We start from the raw sequence: 21,437 nt of genomic DNA, 5'->3' as shown, positions 1-21,437 counted from the left end.
ACGTGTGTGTATATGTTCATTCTATTTGTTAATCTAATTTTTTTCATCCAAATAGTATATGATGAACTTCCTTCTATAAAAAAGTACTCTTCTGAAAATATTATTAATGATTGCATAATATTCTTTTATATGGCTATACCAAACTTAGTTACCCAATTGGGTTTTTGTACCTTTAGTCTTTCATTATTACAGAAAGTCTCCAAGGGACTCTTTACATCTTTGGATATATCCTTGATTACTTCCTTAGTACTTGGTTTAGTTGTGGAATAGTAAAAAGGTTATGCAAAATTTTAATATTTCTTATTTTTGTTTTGTGATGACAAAGTACACAGATCTCCTATCTCCTACATTATTGAGGTTTTTTGGATATTGCAATTGCTGATGAAGAAAAGGGAGTCATGGCTTCCTTTCCAGTGCCTTTTGTATTTCATCATACCAACCAGAGTTATATAATTACCTAAGTATTCATTGGTAAAGTAAATCATCAATTTGTAGAACCTGAGCACTGTAGAAGACTTCAAAGTTGCAAATGTACCAAAATAGATTTTATAGATCCACACATGTAACATGAATAACTTCCTTTCAACTGTAAAATGGATATTATTCCAACTGAGCATAGGAGAAAATCCAGACTTATTTTTCACAAATATTATCAGCCAATAATTCTTAAACAGTTGTGTTTGTGGACTGATCTGTAATCAGGGAATTAGGACTTTGAAGGTTAAACTTAATATGCCTTTTCCAGAGGCATGAATCCTTTTTTTCCCCTCTTCATTTGCTGTTTTATAAATTAATCACATATCTGCAGGTTTTATGATAGATAAGTAAGCCACAATAGATTATGGTTGAAATTTTACATAAGAACCTATCTTTTGGATAGTTTTTACGTATCAATTACTTTTTCTTTTCTTTTTTTTTTTAGATTTGGATCCTACAAAGAGGGGCACAACTTTGAGAACAATCATCATTTTCATATGAGTACTCCCAAATACTTTCTATAAACTATTTAAAATAAGAATTCACTGACTGAATAGTCCTAAGGAAAAGAAAAATATCATACGATAAGAAGAAGAGATGAACTAAAGTGGGAAGATACACACAAAAAAACCCCTCAATTTTGGAAAAATACAGTATCTACCCAGTGGGAAATACTATCAGTAAAACGTGTGTGCTAATTCGCTTCAGTTGTGACTGACTCTTTGCAACCCCATGGACTGTAGCCCACCAGGCTCCTTTGTCCAGGCAAGAATACTGGAGTGGGTCGCCGTGCCCTCCTCCAGGGGATCTTCCCGACCGGGACTGAACCTGAATCTCTCATGTCTCCTGCAATGGCAGGCAGGTTCTTTACCACTAGCACCACCTGGAAGCCTATCAACATAACATATGTTGCTAAATACAAGCATTTCTCCAAATTGTCTTTCTTAATTTTTTAAATAAAAAAATAGAATGTGGGGTAATCTAAGAAAGTTTTACTATGAGAGAATAACAAAAATGTCTTAAGTTTTTAATGCTTAAAAATAGGAAATGGATTTTTTTTTTATAAGCCGGAAGGATTACATACAAAAATCAAGCAGCTTTAAATCCTTATTGGGACAAAGCAGGGGGAAGATGTTTAAGGATTAAGTCTAATTGTTAGAAGAATACTGTATACATACAGCTGCTGAGTCAGCAGCTGCAGCATGCCTGTCGCCATCCTGCCCTGAGCTGTGATGGGATCGTGTCTCTACTCTGTGTTTATATCACTTCCTGGCTGTACAGGGCACACTCTGTTGATGTCTCCAGTCAGGCCACCAGCTGTCAGGGAACACATCTCTGCACACAGAGGGGTCCCACAGAGAATTTTCTTTCCACCGCCAAGCAGTGGGTGTTGGGGAGAATTCAGCCCAACAGCATCATCTCCACAGGGTAAGGTGATTTGAGTGTTGCCTAGGAAGGCACACATATACCTTAGAACTGGAGAGGGCCCTGCATGTTGTTCGATCTTTGGGGGCAGAGGTAAAGATTATAAGAGAATTTCCAGAAGTTCTATGTCACAACCTAAGGAGGTTCCTTGGATCTATTTAATAGAAATGTATCGAGCACATGGCCATATGCGAAACATGATGTTGCTATGATGGTTTCAAAAATGTGTCCACAAGTGATTTGGTACTTTCTTCAAAAGGTGGGACCTAATTGGCCTCTTTGAGGGTGGGGTAAACTTGGTGACTCACTTCTTTTCTTTTAAAATTAAAAAAAATTTTTTTAAATTGGAGGATAACTACTTTACAATCTTGTATTGATTTCTGCCATACATCAACATGAATCAGCCATAGGTATACACATGTCCACTCCTTCTTGAACCTCCATCCCACCTCCTACCCCCTCCCATCCCTCTAGGATGTCACAGAGCACCAGGCTGAGCTCCCTGCACTATACAGCAACTTTCCATTAGCTGTCTTTTTTACGCATGGTAATGTATTCCACTGCTACTCTCAATTCGTCCCATCCTCTCCTGTGTCCACTGCTGTGTCTATAGGTCTATTCTCTATGTCTGAGACTCTTCCTACCCTGCAAATAGATTTATCAGTACCATATTTCTAGATTCCATATATATATGTTAATATTCGATACTTGTTTTATCTTTCTGACTAACTTCACTCTGTATAACAGGCTGTGACTCACTTCTGATGAAGAGAAGAAAGTGAAGCAGAGGGCACGTGACTTCCAAGCTTGGGTTATAAAAGACTGTGGCTTCTTCTACCTTAGTCTCAACCTCTTGGATCTGGGAGAAGCCAGGTGCCACGTTATGAGCAGCCCGGTAGAAAGGTGGGGAGGGATCAAGGTCTCTTGCCAACAGCCATGGGAATGAGTCACCTTCCACCTCCAGCCCCAGCTAACCTTCAAATTGTCTTTCAAACCCTGTTCACATCTTGACTGTAACTCAAGAGAAACCCAAGTCCAGCCACCTGGCTAAGCTGCTCCTAAGTCCCTGACAGATAATAACTGTTGTTTTAAAGCCATCTGCGCTTAGGTCTTCTTCAACTTATGATAGGGTTATGTCCCAAAAAACCCATGTAAATCAAAACTGTAGTTAATAATCTAACCTACCAAACGTCATAGCTCAGCCTAGTCTATCTTAAAGGTACTCAAGAGTTTTAGCCTACAGTTAGCCTGGAGTTGTGCAAAATCATCTAACAATGGTTAGATTCCAGACTGAGTCTGAATGTCTGAAAACCAGGAGCGCTGAGGGCTTGAAAAGGTCAGTGTCCCAGCTCAAGTAATCAGGAAGGAAGAAAAAAGGGTGAATTCCTCCTGCCTCCACCTTTTGGTCTGTGTAGGCCCTCAACTGATAGGATGATGCCCACCTACACTGGAGAGGGCAGTTTACTGTGCCAATGGGTTCAAATGCTAATCTCATTCAGAAAATGCTCAAAGATATACCCAGAAATTATATTTAACTTGGGTACCCTGTGGCCAGTTGACATGTAAAATTATGTTTATGTATCTTGACTGACATGACTGACATGACTGACATATCCCACTGACATGACTTGGGTTGTTTTTTTTTCAATTGTGGCTTCCTGAGGCTTGTCCCAATTCTACTAAGTAAGACTTTTCACTTTAACAAGATCCATAGGTGATATGTGTTCACATTAAAGTTTGAAAGTCCCTGATTTTGCTGGCCCTACAAAATCTCAAACTCTGAACTGAGATGAAGGTGATTCTTAATGGCTCATGCCCCTTGACACCTGACAATACAAGTAAATAAAGTAAAGTAAAATACAATGAACAGTCCTCTTATGAGGACGATAACAGATCTCAAATGATTTCTCTAAATAATGTTCTCATATAAAATGTCTAGCACACAATCAAAGATGACAGAGCACATAGAAGATAAGATACCATAATCCATGATCAGCAGAAATAGCAGGCAAAGGGAAACAGACTTACTGATGTGGATTCCAGCTACTGGATGAAGCACAAGCTGTGATCAAGATTGCCAGGAGAAATATCAATAACCTCAGATACGCAGATGATACCACCCTTATGGCGAAAAGCAAAGAGAAACTAAAGAGCCTCTTGATGAAAGTGAAAGAGGAGTGAAAAGTTGGCTTAAAACTCAACATTCAAAAAACTAAGATCATGGCATCCAGTCCCATCACTTCATGGCAAATAGATGGGGAAACAATGGAAACAGTGACAGACTTTATTTTCTTGGGCTCCAAAATCCCTGCAGATGGTGACTGCAGCCATGAAATTAAAAGACGCTTGCTCCTTGAAAGAAAAGCTATGACCAACCTAGATAACATATTAAATGGCAGAGACGTTACTTTGTCAACAAAGGTTCATATAGTCAAAGCTATGGTTTTTCCAGTAGTCATGTATGGATGTGAGAGTTGGACCATAAAGAAAGCTGAGCACTGAAGAACTGATGATTTTGAACTGTGATGTTGGAGAAGACTCTTGAGAATCCCTTGAACTGCAAGGAGATCAAACAAGTCAATCCTAAAGGAAATCAGTCCTGAATATCATTGGAAGGACTGATGCTGAAGCTGAAGCTCCAATAACTTTGGCCATCTGATGCGAAGAACTGACTCATTTGAAAAGACCCTGATGCTGGGAGGGATTGGGGGCAGGAGGAGAAGGGGACAACAGAGGATGAGATGGTTGGATGGCATCCGACTCAATGGACATGAGTTTGTGCAAGCTCACACATGAGTTTGTGATGGACAGGGAAGCCTGGCATGCTGTAGTCCTTGGGGTTGCCAAGAGTCAGACATGACTGAGTGACTGAACTGAACTGAAGTATGGGATTTATCAGATATAGACCACAAAGCAACTATGCTTCCTGTGTTCAAGGGCCTAAAAGCTAAGTTTGAACATTCCAGCAGGAAAACTATACTTTTGCAAAACTATACAGAGTGACAGCCCATTTGGAAAAAAAAAGAAAAGTTCTAGGCCTCTCAAAAAAACTATAAAAATACCCTACAAAAATACACTGAAATGAAGAATTCAGTAAACATCAGAAAACATCATTTGTCTTTAACATCAGAACAGACAAATATCTGAAGAGCTGGAAGATAGGTCTGAAGGCACTCAGGTTCACCAGTGGAAGGCTTCTAGGGAATAAGGATAAGGGGAAAGTTCCAGCACATCTGCTTGATATTTGCAAAGATACTATCCTTGTTCTCCATTTAAACAGACACATGTGTAATCATCTCTTTGTCCCTTCACACCAGAGAGTGCTTTGAGCAGTGTACATCTTCCACTGGTTGTAACAAAAAGTTCACAGAGCCCTGATGCCGTGTGATCCCCCTTAACCTGATGATGCTTATTCCAATGCAAGTCCAGGAATTCAGAGCACCTCTAACTAGCTCAGCCTTACAGATGCTTGCTGTTGCTGAATCCTGGGGTAAAATAAAGGCCCTAATGTTTTGACTGGGGTGAGGATGTGGCTAACCACAGTCTCTCTGATGACTGAGCCCTTCTGAGAAGACGCCTTGGAGTAGGAGGCTGATGCTGGTTGTAAACTGGGATGGGGACGGAGCGGGAAGGTTGTCATCCTCGGACTCAGGACACTGCTTTGGCGACTTTGGTAATGTGAATGCACTTGAAGTGATTGGTAAATGGGTATAATCTGTCAATCCAGCAAAATACAATATGTTTTTAGTTCTTACTTTTAGGGTTTCTGCAGAAATCTATAGACCCAGTTCCTCTTCACATTCAGCTTACTGGGTAGAGAAGGTATACAGATTCTTTATGTTTGCACTGTTTCCTAGTAGAGTAAAACACTATTTAAAGTTTTCTGGTTTTTTTCCCCCCCAATTTGTTTTTTTTTTTTTTTTTTTGCAATAACAGAAAATCTTTAAGGGTATCTCTGTAAACATTTTCTAACATTTCTGGCAATTTTCCACCTAGATTTTTTTTCTTTTTAAAAACGAGCTTGCAAGCAAGACAACAAATGTTTTTCCACCCCCCCCCCCATTCCTTTTAAATTTAAGATGAGAATATATTTGTTTCTTGAATAAGCCCTTAAGGGAACAGGTACAATGGATTGAGTGCTTTTGTCTTCCCAATTCATATGTTGAAATCACTACCCCCAATGTCATGGTATTAGAAGGTGGAGTCTTTAAGAGGTCATAAGGTTATGAAGGTGGAGCCTGCATGAAAGGGATTAGTGCCCTCATAAGAGACAAAGGAGTGTTCTCTCTCTCTCTTGCCTCCACCATGTGAGGATACAAGAAGAAAGCCACCTGCAAAACCAGAATGAGGCTGTCACCATACACTGGATCTGCTGGCACCTTGATTTTGTACTTCCCAATCTGCAGAACTGTGAGAAACATATGTTTTTTAAGTCACTCAGTCCATTGTAATTTGTTATAGCATCATTAACTGACCAAAAGAACAGGTATGATAATACAGTGACTATACAGTCTATAGATTGAAGAGGATAGAGTCCCATGGGGGGAAGGGAAACACCCAAATCTCTCCCCCTACTTTACAGTGGACATATTCTTAACAGCCAATGTCTCCTCCACTCTGGAGACCAGGCTGTTCTTTCCCCCTGCTTTCTCTCCAACTGATTTTCTCATTTCATTTTTGAATTCTAGTACACTTTTTAAATGATCAAATGGATTCTGAGGATAATGGAAGAGACAAGAAAAAAGTAAAGTGCTGATCTGCTGTATTGTAGAGTGGTGAATTTATCTTACTTTATACAGCTGGATCAGTAGTTATTTCAATTTTAGTGTATTTGGGAAGCATCCGATTATTTTAGCCATAGCTTCTTATGAACTAATATAGCAATCTCTCTCTCCCTTTCTCTCTCTCAGTTAGAACATTTTAATCAGTACCAAGGAACTCTGAGTTAATGCCTTGAGCTACCTTCATTATGTGAGTAGCTAATAGGAGCAGTAACACAGTCAAGTTATTTCAGAATAAAGACATTAAAGAAGACTCTAGAAGGGGAACCACTTAGTTAAACATTGATTGATAACACAAATAATCAGACGACCTTAATAGACGATAACTTTTCTCTGCACTCAATGTGTAGGCATAAGAGGCAATTCCTAAGAGAATATGCCCCTTTCAGAATCCTGAAATTCATAATCACAGGGCTGGAAGGGAACCTAGAGATCATGTAAATTAGTTCTCTTTCTTTTCAGATGACAAAATGAATTCAGAAGCTAGGTGCCTACACAAGGACATAGCTAAATAACAGAAAAGCTGAAACAAGAATATAGTTTTCTTGACTCCCTGGTTCAGCACTGTGTGTTCCATACAATATTGCCTCCTATAAAATTTGGGATTGAGAGGGGGAATATTTCCAGGGTATATCATGAGTATCTGATGGACAGTCCATGCTTATACACCATAAAAACTGATACACCAAATTGAGTTATGTCTGTCTGTCTGTCTGCCACACATCTCTAATCACAGATGGTGACCCAATCCTGGACTCACTACCCTACAGGGACATTCCTGACCTTCCACCTGCATCTGTTTCTCCTTCCTTTCCCCCTCCCCCCAGGCACCAGAATAGGGCCTGTATCACTGGTGGAGGAGATTCCTTTCCCAACCACTTTTTGGACCTCATTTCTTCCTTTCACTCTATTCATCCTGCTCTCAGCAACACCATGGAAACTCTGCTTGACACTCCTGCCCCCCACCCTACCCCACCATCTTGTTGAGACACTCTGAGCAAAGGTAGTCCAAACCCATTTGCTGGCTAATTTCATCACTGATGCTTTGCCTGCCTGCCTGGTTATCTGTTAGAATTCTTCCCTTCCTCTCTTACTATCCTTTACTCATCCACTCCTCCAAGGTCATCCCCTTAAGAAAGCAGGACCTTGTCTTTGTTGGAGGCTGGAGGATAGAGACTCAAGATCTCACTTGTGGCCAAGAACGTTCAGCTCCCTCTGCTCACAACTGGGCTCCTTCTTTGAGGCAAGTGTCCACGTCTGCCTGGCTTCAGATAGTCAGTTTTTTGAAGAATTAGGCCAAACCTTTACAAATATTTTGATGTATGCAGCCCTATAAGTAAAAAAAATAAATAAAATGAGCATACACTTTCAATATATTTACTTATAACTTCCATACATGTACTACAATTAACCCATATGTTAAATATAAATAAAACTTAATTGATCTCCAATATTTGGGGGAAAAAGAAATATAAATAGAAATTGTCACAAATACTCTTTGCAGATCCTCCTTCCTCCCACCACTCCCCAGAACTGCTGAAATGGGCAGTGGATGCTCTGGGAGCCACACCTGGGATGAGTCTGTGTTCAATAATAGTAATAATGATTACTGCCACATTTTGAGCCCTGACTATGTACCAGACATGACAAGTCTTTACATAAAATGTCCCATTGAATTCCCCCCCCCCCCCCACCATGCGGCATGTGGGATCTTAGTTCCCTGACCAGGGATTGAACCCAAGCTCCCTGCAGTGGCAGTTCAGAGTCTAAGCCACTGGACTGCCATGTAAGTCCCCCACTGAAATTTTGCAGGAGCTCCATGTGGTAGGCACACTCGATTCTCAGGTTAATGTTGAAGAACTGAGGCTTAGAGATGCTGAGTTGACACTAGCAAGAGGCAGGGCAGAATGAAAGCCAGGTCTCTGACTTGAGGCACGCCTTAGGCACTGTGCTGAGTTGCTTCAGGGATGACAGCAAGCTTCTGAGGTCTGTGCTCTGTGCTGAGCACAGGGAGCCAGGACACAGCCTCCGCCCTTGTGAAACTGCCATCCTACTTGGGGTCTGACATCCAGGGGGCTCCCTAGATCTTACAGAAAAGGGTTTGATCTGGCTGGGTGCATGTTATGAGGTTTAAAAAAAAGTTCACAGCATAGAATTGGTTGTGGAAATTTTAAAAAACTTTAAAATGTACAATTATGCCGTGGGGCGCAGAAGGGCTGAGAGAAGCTACCCCACGTTCAAGGTCACGAGGGGCCGCTGTGAGAAGATACCCCTCATCCAAGGTAAGGAGCAGCGGCTCCTTTGCTGGAGCATCCGTGAAGAGATACCCCACGTCCAAGGTAAGAGAAACCCAAGTAAGATGGTAGGTGTTGCGAGAGGGCATCAGAGGGCAAATACACTAAAACCATAATCACAGAAAACTAGCCAATCTGATCACACAGACCACGGTCTTGTCTAACTCAATGAAACTAAGCCATACCATGTGGGGCCACCCAAGATGGATGCATCATGGTGGAGAGGTCTGGCAGAATGTGGTCCACTAGAGAAGGGAATGGCAAACCACTTCAGTGTTCTTGCCTTGAGAACCCCATGAACAGTATGAAAAGGCAAAATGATAGGAAACTGAAAGAGGAACTCCCCAGGTGGGTAGGTACCCAATATGCTACTGGAGATCAGAGGAGAAATAACTCCAAAAAGAATGAAGGGATGGAGCCAAAGCAAAAACAACACCCAGTTGTGGATGTGACTGGTGATAGAAGTAAGGTCCAATGCTGTAAAGAGCAATATTGCATAGGAACCTGGAATGTTAGGTCCATGAATCAAGGCAAATTGGAAGTGGTCAAACAGGAGATGGCAAGAGTGAATGTCAACATTCTAGGAATCAGCGGACTAAAATGAACTGGAATGGGTGCATTTAACTCAGATGACCATTGTATCTACTACTATGGGCAGGAACCCCTTAGAAGAAATGGAGTAGCCATCATGGTCAACAAAAGAGTTCAAAATGCAGTACTTGGATGCAATCTCAAAAACAACAGAATGATCTCTGTTTGTTTCCAAGGCAAACCATTCAATATCACGGTAATCCAAGCCTATGCCCCAACCAGTAATGCTGAAGAAGCTGAAGTTGAATGGTTCTATGAAGACCTACAGAGACCTTTTAGAACTAACACCCAAAAAAGATGTCCTTTTCATTATAGGGGACTGGAATGTAAAAGTAGGAAGTCAAGAACCACCTGGAGTAACAGGCAAATTTGGCCTTGGAATATGGAATGAAGCAGGGCAAAGGCTAATAGAGTTTTGCCAAGAGAATGCACTGGCCATAGCAAACAGCCTCTTCCAACAACACAAGAGAAGACTCTACATATGGACATCACCAGATGGTCAACACTGAAATCAGACTTATTATATTCTTTGCAGCCAAGGATGGAGAAGCTCTATACAGTCAGCAAAAACAAGACCAGGAGCTGACTGTGGCTCAGATCATGAACTCCTTGTTTCAAATTCAGACTTAAAATGAAGAAAGTAGGGAAAACCACTAGACCATTCAGGTATTACCTAAATCAAATCCCTTATGACTATACAGTGGAAGTGAGAAATAGATGTAAGGGACTAGATCTGATAGACAGACAGCCTGATGAACTATGGACGGAGGTTCGTGACTTGTACAGGAGACAGGGATCAAGACCATCCCCACGGAAAAGAAATACAAAAAGGCAAAATGGTTGTCTGAGGAGGCCTTACAAATAGCTGTGAAAAGAAGCAAAAAGCAAAGGAGAAAAGGAAAGATATTCCCATTTGAATGCAGAGTTCCAAAGAATAGCCAGGAGAGATAAGAAAGCCTTCCTCAGCGATCAATGCAAGAAAATAGTTGAAAACAATAGAATGGGAAAGACTAGAGATCTCTTCAAGAAAATTAGAGATATCACGGGAAAATTTCAGGCAAAGATGGGTTCAATAAAGGACAGAAATTGTATGGACCTAACAGAAGCAGAAGATATTAAGAAGAGGTGGCAAGAATATACAGAAGAACTGTACAAAAAAGATCTTCACGACCCAGATAATCATGATGGGGTGATCACTCACCTAGAGCCAGACATCCTGGAATGTGAAGTCAAGTGGGCCTTAGAAAGCATCACTATGAACAAAGCTAGTGGGGGTGATGGAATTCCAGTTGAGCTATTTCAAATCCTGAAAAATGATGCTGTGAAAGTGCTGCAATCAATATGCCAGCAAATTTGGAAAACTCAGCAGGGGCCACAGAACTGGAAAAGGTTCTCTTTCATTCCAATCCCTAAGAAAGGCAATCCCAAAGATTGCTCAAACTACTGCACAATTGCACTCATCTCACATGCTAGTAAAGTAATGCTCAAAATTCTCCAAACCAGGCTTCAGCAATACGGGAACCGAGAACTTCCAGATGTCAAGCTAATTTTAGAAAAGGCAGAGGAACCAGATATCAAATTGCCAACATTCGCTGGATCATTGAAAAAGCAAGAGAGTTCCAGAAATACATCTATTTCTGCTTTATTGACTACACCAAAGCCTTTGACTGTGTGGATCACAATAAACTGTGGAAAATTCTGAAAGAGATGGGAATACCAGATCACCTGACCTGCTTCTTGAAAAACCTGTATGTAGGTCAGGAAGCAACAGTTAGAACTGGACGTGGAACAACAGACTGGTTCCAAATAGGAAAAGGAGTACGTCAAGGCTGTGTATTCTCACCCTGCTGATTTAACTTATATGCAGAGTACATCATGAGCAACACTGGGCTGAAAGAAGCACAAGCTGGAATCAAGATTGCTGGGAGAAATATCAATAACCTCAGATATGCAGATGACACCACCCTTATGGCAGAAAGTGAAGAGGAACTAAAAAGCCTCTTGATGAAAGTGAAAGAGGAGAGTGAAAAAGTTGGCTTAAAGCTCAACATTCAGAAAACTAAGATCATGGCATCTGGTCCCATCACTTCACGGGAAATAGATGAGGAGACAGTGGAAACACTGTCAGACTTTATTTTGGGGGGATCCAAAAATCACTGCAGATAGTGACTGCAGCCATGAAATTAAAAGACACTTACTCCTTGGAAGGAAAGTTATGACCAAGCTAGATAGCATATTAAAAAGCAGAGACATTACTTTGCCAACCAAGGTCTGTCTGGTCAAGGCTATGGTTTTTCCAGTGGTCATGTATGGATGTGACAGTTGGACTGTGAAGAAAGCTAAGCACTGAAGAAATGATGCTTTTGAACTGTGTTGTTGGAGAAGACTCTTGAGAGTCCCTTGGACTGCAAGGAGATCCAACCAGTCCATCCTAAAGGAGATCAGTCCTGGGTGTTCATTGGAAGGGCTGATGCTGAAGCTGAAACTCCAGTACTTTGGCCACCTCATGTGAAAAGTTGGCTCATTGGAAAAGACCCTGATGCTTGGAGGGATTGGGGTCAGGAGGAGAAGGGGACGACAGAGGATGAGATGGGTGGATGGCATCACCGACTCGATGGGCATGAGCTTGAATAAACTCCAGGAGCTGGTGATGGACAGGGAGGCCTGGAGTGCTGCGATTCATGGGGTCTCAAGGAGTCGGACCCGACTGAGCGACTGAACTGAACTGAACTGATAGCACATTTGGAACTCTGTTGCCTCTGAGTCTTGGAATCTTATCATTTATAGTTTTATTTCAATGGGAAAATGTACTCTTTTGAAACACTCACCTTACAAGCTTTTTAATAAATTAACTTTTCACAATTTTTTCAAGAGTTTATACTTTCCAAACAACATACTAAGACAAAGTTATAGCATTTAAGAAAGATCAACGAGAAGCATTGATGAAATTTTCAGTTAATTAGAATACCATTTTCTTTGAACACTCTGGTTAATTGAGATCATTGCTTCAAAATACTCTAAGGTGAATAAGTCATAGGAAAAGAAATCATCCCCTAAATTCCTTAATGAAATAAATAAAAGCCTGATGGCATATTCTTTTCCCAGCTGGAAATAGCATTAATACCCCTTACTCACAAAGCCCTGGCTCCCATCAAAATAAAGAACTAGAAGCTGAATGTATTTCTCTTCATTTCTACCACAGATACCTGATGGCAATTGACTTTACATCCCTCAACAGGAATGGCAAATGTCACAAAATTAATCATTGTAAACACCTGTGTTCAGAGACTGTGTTCTTTTATATACTATTGATAAAACATGTTGCTTTATAGTCTGCAAATCCTTTTGCACCTGCAATTTCTTTTTGATTATAGCAGTCACCTTTTTTAGCTGATGTCCTAATAATATATTATTGTACAATAAACTATGTCTCAAATAGACTGCCAGATATTTCTCCAGCAAAGATAGATTTATTCTGGATCAGCATACAATTGCAATTTAGGGTTTGTGACCACGACAAACCACATGGAAGTCCCCACATGGCAAGGGAAGGAGACCCCTTGTATAGAGGAGAAAAGGAAGTTGGGAGTGCTATAGTAAACACTCCAAGGCTGAGTCTTGCCAGGAAAGAAGGGGAGTCTTTCTTCTTCCTGTGGGTCTCTGCTGTTATCACAGGGCATGAGAGCACCCCCTCTGGTCTCCTCACTTTAAGTGTGTGAGTGCCTTAGTTGCTCAGTTCTGTCTGATTATTTGCCACTCCATGGACTGTAGCCTGCAAAGCTTCTCTGTCCATGGGATTTCCCATGCAAGAATACTGGAGTGGCTTGCCATTCCCTACTCCAGGGGATCTTCCCAACCCAGGGATTGAACTCGCATCATGGCAGGCAGATTCTTTATGGTCTGAGCCAGCAGGGCAGCTCCACTTTAATTGAGGTTTATTAATTTTTCATACTGGGTTAGAAACTTAGCCAGAACTTGGCTGGACAATCCTTCTGTCCCCTGTGGCACTGAGTCACTTGCTGGCATATGGATGGTAACTGGGCTGGACCAGAGATTTCTGGCTGACTTTACCCATGTGACTGTATCTTGATGAGGAAGGCTGGAGAGGAGGACTCATCTGAGTCTCTTAGCTGTCCTCTCTATGTTGAGTAGGTGAACTTTATATATGGTGGCTCAGGGCTCCTAAGCGAGTATTCCAGGGGATAGAAAATGGAAGCTTCCATAAGACTAAGATGCAGGCTTGGATAGACTAGTCACTTTTGCCATATCCTACTCAACAAGGTAGTTGCTATATTCAAGGATAGGGGACCAGGACCACACTTTCAATAGTAAAGGTATAAAAAAGTTATGTGAGTGTCTTTAATCTGCCACAGTTAGATTTCAGGAGCTTTTCTTTGCATCTTCTAGATGAGGAAGCTAATCCTCAAGCTAATTGAGTTGATTTGACCAGAAGGGCATGACTAGGAGATGGGGAAGGTGCAACATTGCCCACAACTGCTGATTCCAAGGCCAGGATACCTGTACTGCTGGAGACCCTGCTGGGCTCAAATGCGTATTTTCTGATGAACATAATAATATGCAACCCTTCTTCTTCCTCCTTTTGGCTTCTGAGCTTTTCAAGTATATTGGGGGAATTCAGGACATTTGAGGACCCAGGCATGTTACCTTAAGTGCCTGCATTTCTGATGGTGCATGAGCTCTCTTTTCCCATGTGACCTATTTTCTTCCTGAAGCAGGAATGAGATGAGGGCTGAGGGAAAAGGGGGAGTACTTTCTGTAAGAATTGGGGGTCAGGATACTTGTTGTGGCGTCAGATGCTGCTCTTAGCCTAGGCTGCCGGTCCCATTGCTTTGAGTTCTGAGCAAGCAAGGGGCTCCACCCAGGAAAGAAGTGCCATTTAGTTGAGATGAATGGGGGTGAGAAACTAGTCAGGAAGTAAACAGCTGTAGGGCAAGGGAATAAGGAGGAGTCATTTCACTGACCAATAAAAATCAGTCCTTTGGAATCTGGCTTTAAATTGAGACATTAGTTAACAAAAGTCCAAGCACACTTCACAGTACTTTTCCTGTACAGTACAAGTGATTTTTTTGAAAAGTACCACCCAGTACATGACATTTGCTCTATTGCTCAGATTTGGTCATGGGAAATTCTGGCGTTTTCTCTGGTCGAAGGCACTTTGTCTTTACTGATAAGTTATGCTTTTACTTTTCTTTATCTCAAAATACCAAAAGATGCTTCTTTACCTTTTCCAGTGAAGCAATGGCTATACTAACCCTCTTTTTTCTTACTATAGCAGAGCAGATAATATACTATATTATCCAGTATTATTTTATATTATTAATTATGTAACATTATCTAATTTATAGTATAATTATATTGCTATAATAGCCTATTGCTATGGCTTCTATGACTTTGATAGCTTATTGTTGTAGTAGCCTTTACATTTAAATTCATGCACCAAGTCTTTGCAAATACTTCATCGCTCCTCTTCCAAAGTACTGAAATTTGTTTTCTTTACTGAATAGAACCTGTCCTATTTTTTTACCAAGCAGCAAAACCACTAATGAAATCTACAAAAGCACTTCGGAAATCTACATCGGATGTAAACAGGGGAAAATTCCCTTCCAAGTGCTTCTGAATGTAACCATGCTGAACAGAATATTGCATCCCAGTAGCTCAGGACTTCAAAGTAACAGCAAAATTAAAGTTCAGTCAAAGCATCCTTCACTCAGAACATTTTTGCTTTGTGGATATCAAGTACCACATGTACTTGCAGTGGCTAGAATTTCCATAAAAGGAACAACAGGAGTGCTAGATTGCATCACCTAAAGGCAATGGTGGCTATCATCACAAAGGGAAACAAATTAAAGCAGAGGAAAGATGATAGGAGTGGCTAGCTGGAAATGAAAGGAAGAGAGCTTGAGTGCTACCGGGGAGTATTAGTGAGACCCTGAGCTGTGCCCATCTGATGTGTCCCTTTATCATCTCCTTTATCCACAGTGTCTGAGGCTTGGGAAATTTCTGTGACTTATGAAAGTGCCACCAAGCTTACCTCTCTGCCAGGGAAAGCTACTGTGGCTCAGTTTAGTGTAGTGGTTTCCAAAATGAGTTCTTTCACTCCTGGGGTGCAGGAAAAATACTAGAATTACTATTTAAAAAAATATTTATGTGTTTGAATGTGTCGGGTCTCAGTTGAAGAATGCAGGATCTTATTTGCATCGTGCAGAATCTCTTGCTGAGGTGCACAGACTCCAGTTGTGGCATGTGGGCTGTCCTTGCGGTGCTCAGCCTTAGTTGCTCTTAGTTGCATGTGGGATCTTAGTTCTCTGACCAGGGATCAAAACCGAGTCCCTTGCATTGCAAGGCAGATTCTAAATCACTGGACCACCAGGGAAGTCCCTAGAGTTACTATTTTATTCCGCTGTATTTTAGTGTTTTAGAATCTCGATTTGGGTGTTATGCCTATAGCAATGCTATTGAAAACAAGGCTCATCACAGGCAGCATCGCTGTACCCTGGGTTGTTGCTGTTCAGTTGCTCAGTCATGTCCGACTCTTTGCGACCCCATGGGTTGCAGCACACCAGGCTTCCCTGTCCTTTACTATCTTCTGGAGCTTGCTCAAACTCATGTCCATTGAGTTGGTGATGCCATCCAACCATCTCATTCTCTGTCGCCCCCTTCTCCTCCTCCCCTCAAACTTTCCCAGCATCAGGGTCTTTTCCAGTCCCCTGGGAACCTGCTAGAAGTTCAGATCCTTGGGTCTCATCTCAAACCTACTGAATCTCTGTCCCTCTCGGGGTGGGATCCCATGAGCTGTGCTTGAATAAGTTCTCTAGGTGATTCTGATACCCATGAGAGTTTGAAAAGCAAACTGGTTTCTAATGTGGATATTTATTTAAAAAATACACAGAGATGGGAGAGGCACTCAGACATATTTACTGATGGGATGCTCAAACAAAAATGTTGGAAGGCGACGCTGTAATGGAAACCTGCTAACTCAAGAGCCATATACCCTCCTCCCCACCCTTTTATCTCCCTATTTTGCTAATTAAACTTGGGTTGGGAAGAGTATAAAAATTTAGCCTCTTTCACTTTCTGGATGAACTTAAACAAGTTACTTAGTCACTCTGGAAAATGAAAATAAAGTGAGATGCTTTATCTCACAGGACTGTTAAGGAGAATTAAGTAAGCTCGTGTGTATCAGAAGCATGTAACGAACCTTGAGCACAAAACAGACCCTCAGTTCCTCTTTTCCCATATAGCTGTGGATGCCCTAGCATCAGTAGTGTAAGTTCTTCTGTCTGCTAAAATAGATCTATTAGCCCCCAAATACATCAGTATATGTACAAAAGCTAAAAACAGAAAAAAAAATCTCCTACAGTCTACAGACTATAACCTTGTATATTACATTTTGTGATACCATGCCAATACAGACGGTGGGGAGGGTAGCAAGTGAGTATACTCAACATGCTTACCCTAATCAAGAGGTGTATGTAATTTTCCACTGAAACTCCGAGCTGCAAAGAACAGCAGTGTCAGTGATGCTGCAGACCATAGCAGTTCAACATCATGCTGTTGTGAGGAACAGCTAGTAAAATCCATTACTGATCATCCTCTGGAGCAGATATCCCCAACCGTTTTGGCATTAGGGACCAGTTTTGTAGAAGACAAATTTTTCCAGACTATGCTGGGGATGGTTTTGGGATGATTTAAGTGCATTTCATTTGTTGTGCCCTTTTTATTGTCACATCAGCTCTACCTCAGATCATCAAGCATTAGATCCTGGAGGCTGGGGACCCCTGCTCTAGAAGCAAGTAGCCTCTGACTCGAGCTGTGCGTGTTTCAGCCTGGCAGCTAGATGCAGCCGAGTTAATTCATGACAGATGATAAAAAGTATTAGCCAAAGTTTTCTCAGAGACCCAGGAAATGCACTGAAACTTTTGTGCTCCTAAGAATCACCTGGAGAACTTGTGCAACTGGCACATTTCTGGGCCTCACTCCCCTCGACTTTTATTCTATCAGTATGCGGTGAGCCTAAGAATCTGTATTGTTAACAAGCTTCCTACGTGATTCTATTTCAAGTGGTCCATGCACAAGAGAATTTATATGCCCTGAATCACGATGTTTTAGAACTGATTAGCACTTCAGAGCTCATTTGGTGTAAGATTTCTTAACCTTTTTCCCTTCACGAGAGCTAAGATGATTGCCATTAAGATAAATGCATGACACTTCTCATTAATATATTCACATCTGACAAAACCACAAAGGTTTGGAACAACTAAAACATGCCATAACTATTAGCAGCAGTGATTCACAGCAGACCGAGACATCGATGAGATTGTGTTTTACTCAATTCCCTACTGTGGAATTTAACACTACCTCTCAAGAAAACTTATCAAAATATGAGGGAGAGAGAATAAGTGTTAACAAGGAGGTGACCCTGCATCTATCCTGTTGTAGAAATACTAATAATTCATTCGTAATCTTGAATACTTTGTTAGTAACAGATTTCCTGGTGATACAAATCACAATTGAGACACACCACTGTGACAGAGCCTGCTAGTTGTCTTCTGATATTTCTTCCCCTCCATCCTTTGTAAGAACCTCCAAGTTTTAGCTGGGCACATGGACAGTGAGGGAAAAAGTGGCTGTATTTCCCAACCTCCCTTGCAGTGAGGAACAACCATGGGTCTGAGTTCTCGACAACAGGATCTAAGAGGAAAGAGTGTGTGAGACTTCCAGGCAGTGTCCTTAAAGGGAGGGTGTGCCTCTTCTCCCTTCTGTGCCCAGGAATGGGAGGTGAGAGCTAAAGAGCCACTTTGGCCTATGATGGGGAAAATATGTGTGGAGGGTGGCAGAGGGAAAAAGTGAGCAGAAGGAGCTGGAGATCTGCAGTGCTAAGAAATCCAGGCACCAGCCTTGAGAGCTACCTTAGAGCATGATGTTGAGGGAGAGTCCAGGTGTAGGTAAAAATGACTGTGACTGCAATGAGGTGTTGAGGCTGATTCAGGAAGGAATGCAGTGAGATCTCCACTTCCTGTCTTTAGTCTGCTCAGGCTGCCATAGCAAAATGTCTGGCTTAAGCAGCAGACACTTATTTCTCACCCATCTGGAGGCTGGGATATCCAAGCTCAAGATGCTAGTAGATTTGGTTCTTGGTGAGGGCCCTCTGCTGGGCTTGCAGAGGGCTGACTTCTCACTGTATCCTCATGTGGCTATAAGGACACTAATCCCATCATAGGTCTGATCTTGGGATACACGATTCTGAATGGGCAGGTGTTAAAATAATTTGAGTTTAGATACTTTGTGTTGCACGTTACAGTCTGGCACAGTTAATCTATTTTGTGAATCACAATACAGGGTTTTTTTTGTTCGTGGGGTTTTGTTTTGGTTTTGTGCAAATCATGGTTTCCATTTCTCACTACAGTATCTCACATAGTGCCCTAATGGGCACTCAATATGTTCGGTTGAATGAATTAGTAAATTAATTATTAAAAGTAAATCAAGACTAAAATTAATAGCCCAAGTACCTGCATCCTCAGTCACTCAGTTGTGTCTAGCTCTTTTTGACTCTGCGGACCGTAGCCCCCCCAGGTCCCTCCGTCCATGGGGATTATCCCAGCAAGAATGCTGGAGTGGGTTGCCATTTCCTCCTTTATGGGATATTCGTGACCCAAGGATCAAACCCACATCTCCTGTGGTTCCTGCATTGGCAGCCAACTTCTTTACCCACTGAGCCATTTGGGAAGCTCAACGTCCCCCTATCTACACACAAAAAGCATATGGCAGTGGTACTTAAAGTAAAGATGCACATTCCTAAGGTCACCCCCTAGACAGTGTGAGTAAGTAGGTCTGGATTTGGGGCCAGGTGATTCCGATGCTAGTGATCCACAGTTTTCACTTTTGAGAAACACTAGTATAGTGGCATGGTGATAAAATGGGCTTAAGATGTTAACAAGAGGAAGGAAACACAACTTATAGGTACCTTTAAGACTTGGTTAAACAGGATTGATAATTGAACTAAGGGCTTCCCAGATGGCTCAGTGGTAAAAAAAAAAAAATCTGCCTGCCAAGCAGGAGACCTGGGTTCGATCCCTGGGTCATATTCAGTATGACTCAGCATGCACACACAATTGAACTAAAGAAATCAAGAGTTATGTCCCCATTCCAAATAAACTGACTGATAGAAAAGGAAGCACAATGACTTGTATGCCTACAAATACAACACACCTTCTAAAAAATCCATGCATCTTTATGTACACAGTGATGAGCACTCAGCTGAGAATTAAAGGAAAGAGAAATAGAAGTGATACGGTCATGGTAGAGCACTTCAGATTACAGTGTCTTCACAGCTTTAGCTGTGTCACTAGGTTCTTATTAGTAATAATAAAATGCCTAAATTTGAATGCTTCATTATGCTTTCTATTGAGGTGAAATTATCATAATATCAAATTAAACATTTTAGAGTGAACAATTCAGTGGCATCTAGTTCATTCACAATGTGGTACAACCACCACCTCTATCTAGTTCTAAAACATTTTTATCATTCAACAGAAAAATCCTGTACCCATTAAGCAGTTACTCCCCAACCCTTGTTTGTTTTAGGTATATACCTAGGAGGAGAATTGCTGGGTCATATGACAATTCTTGGGGCTTCCCTGGTAAAGTATCTGCCTGCAATGCAGGAGACCGGGGTTTGATCACTGGGCTGGGAAGATCCTCTGGAAAAGGGAATGGCTACCTACTCCAGTATTTTTGCCTGGAGAATCCCCATGGACAGAGGAGCCTGGCAAGCTACAGTCCATGGGGTCACAAAGAGTCAGACACAACTGGACAACTAACTTTATTATTTTTTAATGATAATTCTATGTTTAGATTTTTGAGGAACTGCCAAACTATTTCCTGCAATGACTGAACCATTTTATATCCCCACCAGAAAAAGACAAGAGCTCCAGTTTCCCCACATCCTCTTCCACATTTTTACTTATTTCTTTTTTTTTTTAATTATAGCTATCCTAGTGGATAGAAAGTAGTATCTCATTGTGGCTTTGATTTGCATTTCCCTAATGACTAATGATGTGGAGCATCTTTTGTCTTGTTGGTCTTTTGTCTTGTTTTGACTTGTTGGTCATTTGTATATCTTTTTTGGAAAAATGTCTATTTAAATTCTTTGCCCATTTTAAAATTTGGGTGACTGTGTTTTTGAATTTTAAGCATTAAAAAAATATATTCTCTATACCAACTCTTGTTAGATATGTGAATCAAAAATATCTCCCCAATCTGTAGGCCATATTTTTCTAAAAATATTAATTAATTTGATTAAAAGTTTATACTAACATAAACTTCACTCCCTTGTGTTCTGATGTGCTTTCTTGAATGGAAAACAGGGTCACCTGCATATATACAAATCTATGGTATAATATTGCCTTACTCCTGATGTTAACAAGTTTGTGGGAACAAGTTGCTGATGGGAACATATTTTTCAGGTGTATTATGGCAAAAAAAAAAAAAAGATTTAAAACTGCTTTTCTAGACCAAAGGTTCAGATTCAAGAATAGGATGATGTATACCGATTCCTGTGTACCAAAATCTGGTTCTGAGGTATGAAACAACAGCAGGATGGAGACCACCTAACATGACATGTAGGAAGTCTCCTCTGCCGTGCTAAGCTCGCTGTTCCTCAACCCTTGAGTCTTGAAACAGTGAAGAAAAGCAATCGAATTCTCTGATTCTTATTCCTAATGTTGGCTCATTCATCAGTCTCTGTAGAACAGAGTGCATCCAAGCATTAGAGTTTGGCTTATTAAAAGGAGACATGAATCTCAAAAAGCCTCAAATACCAGATTTAAAAAAGAACCACAACAACAAA

The 21,437-nt window shown here is 41.1% G+C and overlaps 1 protein-coding gene across 2 annotated transcripts in view; it reads left to right on the top strand.

Moving 5' to 3' along the window:
• CWH43 (cell wall biogenesis 43 C-terminal homolog) overlaps nucleotides 1-3,467 on the top strand; it is a 55,724-nt gene extending 52,257 nt beyond the window's left edge. For both annotated transcript variants that reach the window (XM_065914262.1, XM_065914261.1), the window contains one exon: nucleotides 923-3,467. In XM_065914262.1, the coding sequence (XP_065770334.1) occupies nucleotides 923-1,001 (79 nt within the window). In that variant the 3' untranslated portion in view covers nucleotides 1,002-3,467. The remainder of the gene's footprint in view (nucleotides 1-922) is intronic.
• Nucleotides 3,468-21,437: the final 17,970 nt, after the last annotated feature.

This window comes from Muntiacus reevesi, chromosome 22 (genome assembly GCF_963930625.1).
Source record: "Muntiacus reevesi chromosome 22, mMunRee1.1, whole genome shotgun sequence".
In the NCBI taxonomy this organism is placed as follows: Eukaryota; Metazoa; Chordata; class Mammalia; order Artiodactyla; family Cervidae; genus Muntiacus; species Muntiacus reevesi.
This window is presented reverse-complemented; position numbering and strand designations above follow the sequence as displayed.